This window comes from Nothobranchius furzeri, chromosome 9 (assembly GCF_043380555.1).
Source record: "Nothobranchius furzeri strain GRZ-AD chromosome 9, NfurGRZ-RIMD1, whole genome shotgun sequence".
NCBI classification, from domain to species: Eukaryota; Metazoa; Chordata; class Actinopteri; order Cyprinodontiformes; family Nothobranchiidae; genus Nothobranchius; species Nothobranchius furzeri.
Window position 1 is genome coordinate 25,360,410 of NC_091749.1, and position 10,639 is coordinate 25,371,048.

Sequence of the window (10,639 nt, forward strand, 5' to 3'; positions counted from 1 at the left end):
ACTGAGCCAATCAGTGCTGAGCAGCGTAAGTCACACACTGCAATGCTCAGTTTCTCATAAACAATGAAGACGGTGTCTGAAGCGGAGTTCGCTGCGACTCTCTCTGTTCTAAATGACTTGAACATGTCTTTAAACCCCACAACAAGTAGAAGTGCTGAAAGCCTTTGTTCTAAAGAAAGATGTTTACGCCATTTTTGACACTAGCTAAAAAAGAAATACAGTGGTTGAACGTTTTTCCCAAGGACAAAACAGTAGGATTCACTGCCAAGAGCCGAGATCAATCCTACAACCTTCTGATTGCTGGACTACCTCTTGATCAAACCCCTGGAACTTACACAGAATCAAAGCTCTGAGCCAGCTATTCCGACAGCATTCTACATTATTGACTTTGTGGGATTCTTAACAAACAAATATGATTCTATTAAATACAAAGTCATCAGGATCCACCCAACTTCTTCTTCCTCAGTAATTGAGGCAGCATCGGAGGTAACTGTAGAACCTCATCTGTGTTTGAACTGTGTTGATTCTGTTGAGCTTTCAGTTATCAAAAACATTAGCTTCCTCTGAACCTTCAATTTGTGTTTTAGACCCAATCTCAACCAAGCTATGTAACATTTCAACCATTCATCTAAACATCCAATCTATGCCAACCACTAAACATTCCCATTGTTCTGAAATTAAATTTATATTGATTTAACATTGAATTTTAGTCTGACAAGACATTCCATATTTGGGAATATATAGTCTGGCCATGACCATGAGGAGAGCTCAGTCCATCCATCCATTTTCACCTACTTATGCAGAGTTGGGTTACGAGGGCAGCAGCAAAGAGGCCCAGACTTCCCTCTCTCCAGCCACTTGGGCCAGCTCCTCCCCTGGCCAGCTGAGAAACATAGTCCCCTCAGCATGTTTGGTGATCTTCCTTTGGGACTTTGGGTTGTGCCTCGATAACCTCACCAGGGAGGTGTCCAGGAAGCGTGCTGAACAGATGCCTGAGCCACCTCAACTGGCTCCTCTTGATGCTCCTCTCAGTTCTACTCCAAGCCCCTCCCGAATGACTGAGTTACTAACCCTATCTCTAAGGGAGAGCCCAGTCCTTCTGTGGAGAAGACAAATGTTGGTTGTTTGTATCCGCAATCTCATTCTTTCGGTCACTACCCAAAGGCAGCAGTAGCTCAACAGGTTGAGTGGGTTGTCCAGTACCATGAAGGCTCAGGAGTGTGATCCCCAGAAGTTGGAACACAGTCTGCAGTTCCTTTCAAATAGGGGCACAGCCACCGAGTTCTGCCAATCCAATGTCCACGCAATATTGTAGAGCTGCATCAACCAACACAACCCTACAACATCCAGGGCCTTAACAAACTCCGGGCAGATCTCATCCACCTCAGCAGAGCTCAGTCGAGGTTCAGAATACACAGTTGTCTCTTTTTCTCTTAATGTTTTTAATTTTAATTTTCTCTAAATGGTTTTATTCCTCTTTTGTTGTTTTACTTAATGTCTTGTTATTTTATTAAATTCAATTGAATTTAATTGAACTAGACATTTCATTGAAAACAATGTGGTGAGGAGGATGTTTGGTTTTAGAAAACCCTGCCTACATGTGTACATGGCCTCAGATAACCCTGCTCTGTGAAGGCGAGCATCCTCCTCCTGGATTATAGAGCTTGGTGTCATCTGGATATCTGGGATTGCCACCAGTTGCAGAATATCTCTGCCCTGTTTTTCCAGTGAGTGGTTTTTCTGCTCAACCCACTAAATGCAGATTCCTTACAAATGTGGCTTCACTCAATTTGAATTAAATCAGCTTTTGAATGGTATAAGATTTTGTTTTAAACAATTCACCTTTTCCACCACATAAATAACCAACCAAGCAAAGAACTTGGATTTTGTGCAAAGCTTTGTTTCTTTGTGCCAGGGCTCAACTGTCATGTTCTGTGTCCCTGTGGTCCCCAGCCCCCTCCTGGTTCCCCTCATGCGTGCCCTAATCTTCTGTGCCCCCCTTTTGGTCCCCAGCTTCTTCAGGTTTCCCTTTAGTCACTTCACTTATCATTAGTTTATTTATCTTTAGTCTTTGTTCTACAGTGTTTAAAGTTCAGGTTATTTTAGTAGCTTTGGTTTAGGATTTAGATATGGTTTTCTCCCTGCTTATTTCTGCTTCTTCCCTCAGTTCATTAGTTTCACCTGTGCCCCATTCCCCACACACCTGCTCCTCTTCTCCTATCACCCAGGCCTGTGTATATAACCCTGTCTTGTCCCTCAGTGTTTGTTGGTCCATATTTGTTGTCAGTGTTGTTCTGTTCCTCCTCGTGAAACTCTAGGTTTTGCTCATCAAAGAGCTTTTTTTATTTTTGTCAGTCGGATTACTGATTTTAGACTTGGCTTCCTGCCCCTTCTTGGATTTTTGGACATTGACTCCTAACAAAAGGATTTTACGTTTTACTACGCTCCTGCCTTGTGTCGTTCTGGGTTTCTGCATCTTGGGTCCTAACCTCCTCCTGCACCACGCGTGACATTAACATGATTTTCTCCCTTCTTTTAGGTTTGCAAACATTGAGTTCAAGTCTGTGAAGTTTGAGAATTCCCTGTTTGAGAACTGCTACTTTGAAGACGTCAAATCAACTAACACTTTCTTTGAGAACTGCACCATCAAAAACACTGTCTTTTACAACACAGGTATTATTGATGTCACAAGTGTCACCTGATGTCATCGAAATAAGAAATACAGTTTACAGTAAAAACCCATCACCTTTGAAACGGCTTTTCCAGACTTGTGGCAGGAAAAGTTCAAAAACTGTCGAATGGACAACACCACCTTCCTCCACCCAAAGAAAGGCTGCCATTTAAACTTCCAGGAGGAGAACGACATAGTCATCTACATGGTCAGCTTCCTGGGCAGCTTGGCCGTGTTACCTGGTAACATCATCTCAGCATTGTTCATGGACAAGTTAGGAAGGATCCGAATAATAGGTGAGAGAACGTGTGACCTGTGTCGTTCTTTACGCTAGATGAAAATAAACAAAAGGATTTATCTTTGATTTGATAAACATGAATTAACTTAAACAAGTAAAGTTTCCCTAACTACGAAAATCCAGGCTAATCGTCCCTTACTGATTTACTATAAATAGTTTTTAATGCCCCCCCCCCCCCCCCCCCCCCCCAAGCCTGAGATCAGTGGACTCAGTGGTCTCCTTTAAAATGCAGCTGAAAACTCACCTGTTCAGGCTTTGGTGTGACCTTCGTCACCACCCTTTCCTTATTCTGCTCTTCCCACCTTTTCCGCCATCCCCAGCAACCAATGGTTTCCCTCTTCCCTATTCACTCTCTCTGCATTTTAATCACAATTGTCAAATTTTCTATGTCATTTTCTAAAATCTTTTTCATAATTTTTGTTTTTGTGAAGCGCCTCATGATCTTATCTTGAGAGGCACTATAGAAAACATCATTTTCTTTATTTCTTTCTTAGTACAACTTACCTGCGGGGCTAACAGCGGCTAACGTAGCATCATGGTCCCGCCTTGTTGCCTTCTTTACCTTCTCTAGCTCCTGGCAGTTCCTGTGCTGCACAAACTGCCGTTTGTGGTGCAGAACATGTATACTCCTAGGATTAAGTAATTCCAAGAGAACAGACTTGGTACTGCAACCAAGTTACGACGGCTAACACTTAGCTCCAGCAGTTAATCCTGAAGAGTCTGCTGCAGACATAAGTAGCTACTTCCCCTTTAATTAACAAATTTCAGCCCCTCCTCATGCTGGATCGCCCTTAGACAATTTTTTCTTGCATTGATAGATGTTGGAAACAGATGGAAATGGAGGTAGGGCTGCTTCAGAGTATAAGAAAAACAGCCTTCTACGCTGCAGTAAGGCTGCAATAACATTTGTTTTTGCTGCCATTGATGTATTTTTGGTTAAAAACACAGGAAATGTGAAAAAGGTCTATTGCTCTATTTCACCATCACTCACTGAGCAGAAGTTGATGTTAAAAATGATGACTGATTGCTATCAACAGTTATTGTTCTGCTCGAGGACCGTTTCCCTCAAAACCAAATGTTTTAGTCAAACAGCAAAAATAATTACTTGAAGAATGAAAATAAAACCAAATGTTTGTATGGTGGCTAAAATCGTATAAAAGGTAAAAAAAATGATAGAAAAGCTTGAATTGTTTTGTTTTGTTGTGTTTCTTTAGGTGGGTCGATGCTGGCGTCTTCAGCCTGCACCTTCCTGCTGCTGCTGAGTTTTAGCCAAGGAGTGGTTATATGCTGGCAGTGTCTGTTTTACGCCGTCAGCGTGGCGGCCTGGAACGGACTGGAGGTCATTTCTGTGGAGCTCTACCCCAGCTCAAAGAGGTATGCGTCTACTCTGTCCTGCTCTGTGGAAAAGTTGTAAACACATAATATCTAGCCTGTTCTGGATAGTTCCTTGACACGCTTCACCTGTCCAGCCACAACAAAACCGTTCCTCCTAACACAAATGCTTCGGTCTGCAGTAGGTGTAATGTTAATTGATCATATTGTTTCACTGAAACAAACAAGATTTCTCCTTTAAAAGGGAAGTTTCTTAAAATGTGAATTAGTCTGAACTTATGTGCTCAGGTCCTTGTGACAAGTACTGTTCCAGTCCTGAGTACATAGCATGGCAAGTATGCTTAAAGTTCTCATACGTGTTCTTGCTCCGCCCATTGTCCTGAGGGTGCATCCTTCTGTGGACTTGGCACAGCAATAATACCCATAATGCATTGTGTTGCAAACCGTTGTACAGTGATTCCTCGCTACTTCGCGGTTCGTTTATCGCAGATTCACGACTTCGCGGATTTTTTCTTTGGAGCCTTATTCAAGGGAAATTTGCCGATTTGCAGTATTTTTCACCGATTCGCGGCATTTTTCTATGCGAAATATCAAGAAACTCCTGTTTTTTTTCATCAATTTCATCATAAAATGCACTTTTTGTAATAAAACAATAAAAAAACCAAGTAAAAAAATTTTTTTTCTTGAGTTTTACCCACAAAAAGAGAATGTGATCATACGATAATTCAATATAGTACTGTACTGTAAATATGGTGTCCCTACTTCGCGGATTTTCACCTATCACGGCCAGGTCTGGAACGCATCTACCGCGATAAATGAGGGATCACCTGTAGTGCTTTATATCAGAGTTGCAAAAAAGAAAAGTATTTCTGTTCTTGTAAATAATTGTGTGTAAGCTGTAAAATTTGCTGCATGCATTTGTTTTTTTCAGGCTCTTCACAATGCTTCAAAATGCGAATTAGCATCTAAATAAAAGCAGCGGTGCCTTAAATAGTTCTGTTTTGATTAGAAAGAATCGTTTTTCTTTGTTTAACGGTAGGAACGATGCCACTTTTATCAATTTTGATCAAAGTGAACAAAATGTTATACAAATAATATGTATTAATTGTTATTTTGTTATTTAAGGGACAAACTAGACCAGGGTATATGCAGGAATATCAAAATCAAATGTAAGACTTTTTCAAGACTTTTTAAGACCTTGTAAAAATAAAATTACGACTGTATCACAAAGAACTAATCAACTGTTAAACACTCTTATATAGTTTTTAAATACTGCATCGCTTCGTTTTCCACTTCATGTCGGGTTACGTCACATCCGGGACAGCAAGGCTGTAGCAATAATACGTAAAGCCACGTGGTACAAAAATGCAAACCGCGCGCATAGAAGAACAAAATATATTTATTTTTAGTTTACATGCATCTATTTTTCATAGCCACGAACTCCGAGGCTGTGAAAAAAGTAACAACTAAAATAACTCCCCCCAAACAAGGTCCTCACGTGCTGCAGATGTGCATCTATTCTACAGTGGGTTTTGTAGTGACCTCTGACATTTATATACTTTTATTTTATTGAGAATATTAAAAAAAAAGTATGTGATGTTTCTGCAAAATGCAAGCAATTTTCTACCAGTCCTATTGTTCAAGAGAGCTAAATATAATAAACTGAAATAACTAATCAGATAATGATTAGGGATCATCATATAATTATTAATTATTATGAGACTAATTCAAAAAACACCAAACATAAAAACATCTGAAAATATTCCAAATGACTGTAATCATTAAGTAGGATGGCCAGATCCCAGCTCACCACATGTGGGACAGAAACTGCCCACTGTGGCACGTGAAGCTTCAGTGTAACCAGATAAAGTTAAAATGTTTTTTTAATCGATTCTGCCTTTTATGTCTAACATGACTGTTAAATATACATACAATTATTATATAATTGATGTCTTATATATTAAATTTGAATTAAACTGGAACAAGCAAACAGAAAAAGGTTTAATGCTGTCTCTCAGCTCCTCTCCAGCTACCACAGCTTAACTCAGACTGGACCGTCTACAGTGGCTCTGAGTAACTTTAGTTACAGTTACTTTAAACCATCAACTGATTTTATAAATATAGACATGCCCACTATAAAACAATGAAGGTTTAAGCAGCTTTTTAAAGTTTTTGCAGAATATTTGTACCGACTTTCCACAACAGCCAATCATATGTGAGTCCAGGGAGTTGCAGATTCTGCTCCAGAAAACACTGCTGCTCTGCAGAGTTTGTAATTTGATACCGATCAGCAAAAGCAGCAGCGCTGTGGAAAAACTGTTAGCCACTAAAAGAGTGGTCCGGACGTTATTCCTCGTAAAAAACCACGGTCTCTTTCTGTTTTACTGTAATATCTGCAAGAGAAGGCTGGAGCATGACTCCGTCTCCAACTTAATAATGAACATCTTCTGTTAGAAGCTGCAGCAGGGACCAGTGAAACTTTCAGCCTTTCTTGTGTTCTGATTCCCAGAGGAACGGCGTTCGGTATCCTGAACGGGATCTGTAAATTTGCTGCCATCATCGCCAGCTTTATCTTTGCAGCCTTCATCGGCATCACAAAGATCATCCCGATCTTCCTGGCCTTCGTCGCCTTGGTCTGTGGAGGTCTGGTGGCCCTAAAGCTGCCAGAGACCCGGGAGAAAATCCTCTGCTGAAAAGCCAAACTTCCTGGGGCTTGGGAGCCCCAGACAAGGACACATAGCTAACAGGGGGGCGGGGGAGAGCTCTGGGGGGACGGGGAATGAGATGGAAGCTCAGTTGTGTCTGTCCGGTTGCCTACACCTGTGGCAGCTTTCTGTTAAGCTCCTCGGGCTGCCCAGAGTTTCTGTCACTTCCTACAAAACATCCCATCCTGTGTGCACACAGAGTAGAACCATCTGGTTGATGTAAAAGATTAAATGTGTTTGAATGGTTTGTAGTTCATGTTACCATGTCGTGCTTTGATTTCATTCCCTCTAAGAGAGACGAGGAGGACGTTCCGTGTTGATTTGGGTTCTAATGGACTCTGCTCAACCAACCTTCAGTTTTTTTCCACATGTCTTTGGTGTCTGTAGGTGTTGTTTGATCTTATTAGATAAAAATGATTAATCAACCAGTTTATTGAAGGTAGAAAGTTTCTGGTTTTGGTTTTATTCTTTTCTAAAACGTTCACCTCCATCTCCATCTGGTCCAAATTCAGCCACACACGGTTTTTCTTTTGGTCGTATCGTTGTTCTGAGACTTGTGTAGCTGTTGATGATGTAGTATCAGAGTATTTATCCATCACATCTGTCTGCCACAAAGGGAAAGGAACCGTCTTTCATTTGTTTTTTGTCTTTTTCTAAAAATAAACACCAAACCTGTGAGACAGAGAAAACTGTGATATTCAGTGTTTTTGATATGATGCTTTCATTTTAACTCTCTGATGAAGAACTGATCTGCAGAACTTGTTGCATTGGTAACGTGCGTGTGTGTGTGTGTGTGTGTGTGTGTGTGTGTGTCTGTGTGTGTGTTATCAACACCCCTGTGAATTCACTGAGACACAACAGTCTGTGGATCATTACTGTATTTGTTGTTGTACATCTAGGTTTGTTTGTAGTAGCTGTACCATAGTAGCTGCATCATGACTTGAATAAATCGGAGGGCTCCTGATCCAGTGTCCTGTTTTGTATCAGCTGTATGGAGTGTGTGAGATAAAGTGTGTGGCTGCTATAAAATATTAAACATGTCTGTGGTCCAAAGCTACTGAGAAGGGGGAAAAGAGGGTAGAAGTGTGTGAAGCAGGTTGGAATGGGGGAGAAAAGCGGCAGGTGTGATATAAGGTTTCAGTAAGAATTAAAGGAAAGGTGTAGGAGACAGAAGTGAGAGCAGCCATGTTGTCTGGCGTAGAGACAGTGTCCCTGACAAAAAGCTTAACACCAGTCAGAACATTTTGTAATAATTCACAGACATCCAACCCTTAGAAATGAAATAAAATCAATATTAGAATGAAAAATTGTTAATATCCTTGTTTCATTAAAAAATGTGTTTTCTGTGAATACTTTTTATGTTTGATATAGTCCAGCTTAAGCAGACATCTGCTTATTTCTATAACAGAGCTGTTTTGATAGTGATAATGCTGCAGGATTTCATAAAGCTTGGTTTATGCTTGACGCATTCACTTTCCGCTTGGTGATGCGGCTCGCGGACGGAACACGCTTCACAACTCGCAGCGTTTATGGTTCATGCGGCTCGTCTCTGCGGTGAGCCAATATTCTCCCAAACTGTAGGGGGCAGCATGGAGCTCTACAGCATGCATCCAACACTACACCATAGTAGAAGTAGAAATTACTGTTTACAACATGGCATTCCAGCATTTTTTAACAGCGTCCTCTTTGAGAGCTGAATCATACAAATGTCTGTATTTACGAACCTCTGCCATACTAGTTCTTGCCGGTCCGCCATGTTTTTCCGCGTCCAACCGTCCGCGTGGTTAGAAATTTTCCTAGGTGCGCGTTGCAGAAATTTTGGGCCGTGCGGAGGCGCGGTGGAGGGGCGTGTTGTTAAAATGATGCAATTTCGCCGCTCGGACCTCGCGGATGCGTCAAGCATAAACCAACCTTTATTGTTTCCTTCTCAGCAGCGGCACTGCAGCTGCTCTCCATGTCCAACATGTGCATAAGCCAGGTCCTTAGTCAGCTTAAAGTTGAGCACAGTTTTCCGCTAAGTTTTCTTTCATAAATCCCAAAGTTTGCGTGGAAAGTTGCTTACACTGTTTTCCAACCCCGTTTTGTGCATAAGCAAGGTTGATAAATGAGGCCCCAGGTCACTACAATCTGGGCATAGAAAGTGTTTCTAGGAGCTAAAGCTTGTTGGCAGCAGCTCACCTGTTCCTGACAGGAGAAATCCTCTCATCAGCAGCAGGTGATCAACAGAATAACACCAGTCCCAAAAAGAACTAAAAACACCGACCTCAAACTGGCCCATGGGGAATTTCTGGTGATTTTAATCATGTCTCACTCTCTGCTACACTTCCAACATTTCAACAGTTTGTCAGCTGCTCCACCAGAGAAAACAAGACATTAGATCTGTGTTATGCAAATGTAAAGAATGCATACATGTCCAAAACAAGACCTCCTCTGGGACAATCAGATCAATGTCTTGTTTTTCTCTGCTCGGAATACAAACCACTTGTTCAGAGGCAACCTGTGACAAGAAGAACTGTTAGAAAATGGTCACAGGACGCTCAAGAAGCCCTGCAGAGTTGTTTTGAGACCACAGATTGGATGACTCTCTGCCAGGGATATGAAGAGGACATCAATGCCATGACTGGATGTGTCACTGACTATATAAACTTCTGTGTGGACAATATCATACCCACCAGAACAGTGAGATGCTTCGCTAATAACAAACCCTGGATCACCAGTGAACTGAAGAATCTGCTAAATGAGAAAAAAAGAGCCTTCAAGGAGGGAGACAAGGAATTATTGAGGAGTATACAGAAGCAACTGAAGATCAAGATCAGAGACAGCAAGGAGGCATACAGGAAGAAGCTGGAGAACAACCTACAGAGGAACAATATCAGAGATGTCTGGTCAGGGATGAAGAAGATCACAGGCTTCAAGCAGAGGAAGGATTGCACAGATGGCAGTCTGGATACAGCCAATGAACTGAACAAGTTCTTCAATAGGTTCAGTTCAGGAACAAACCCAGCATCCTCCTCGCCTGCCCCCAGTCAATCAGACATCCCATCCTCCTCTGATCCAACATTTTCCTGTCACATGCCAGCTCTTTTGTCCTCTAATGCAGTCATGGACTCTTCTGGGTCTATAAATCCGTCTTCAACCAAGTCAGGAGATGCTGCTGCCCCATTTACCTCCCCCTCCCACCTATCTGTCTCTAGAAGTCAGGTGAAGAGGCAGCTGGTGAGACTGAACAGGAACAAGGCTGCAGGTCCGGATGGTGTCAGCCCCAGAGTACTGAAGGCCTGTGCGGAGCAGCTCTGTGGGATTCTGCAGCACCTCTTCAACCTCAGCCTGGCCCAGGAGAAGGTTCCAGTCCTGTGGAAGACATCCTGCCTTGTTCCAGTTCCAAAGAAAACTCGCCCATCAGTCAATGACGACTACAGACTGGTTGCCCTGACATCCCACATCATGAAGGTCCTGGAGAGACTCCTGTTGGTCCACCTGAATATGCAAACTAGAACATACCAGGACCCGCTGCAGTTTGCTTATCGCCATGGAGTTGGAGTTGAAGATGCCATCATCCAGCTGCTTCAACCAATCCACTGTCATCTGGACAAAGCAGGCAGCACTGTGAGGGTCATGTTCTTTGATTTCTCC

The 10,639-nt window shown here is 42.1% G+C and overlaps 1 protein-coding gene across 1 annotated transcript in view; it reads left to right on the top strand.

Moving 5' to 3' along the window:
- The window catches only part of sv2ba (synaptic vesicle glycoprotein 2Ba), a 28,195-nt gene extending 20,225 nt beyond the window's left edge, over positions 1-7,970 (top strand). Inside the window, exons 9-12 of the mRNA XM_015953924.3 lie at positions 2,540-2,673; positions 2,767-2,967; positions 4,184-4,343; positions 6,811-7,970. Coding sequence (XP_015809410.3) covers positions 2,540-2,673; positions 2,767-2,967; positions 4,184-4,343; positions 6,811-6,994 — 679 coding nt within the window. The 3' untranslated portion in view covers positions 6,995-7,970. The remainder of the gene's footprint in view (positions 1-2,539; positions 2,674-2,766; positions 2,968-4,183; positions 4,344-6,810) is intronic.
- The last annotated feature ends 2,669 nt before the right edge of the window (positions 7,971-10,639 follow it).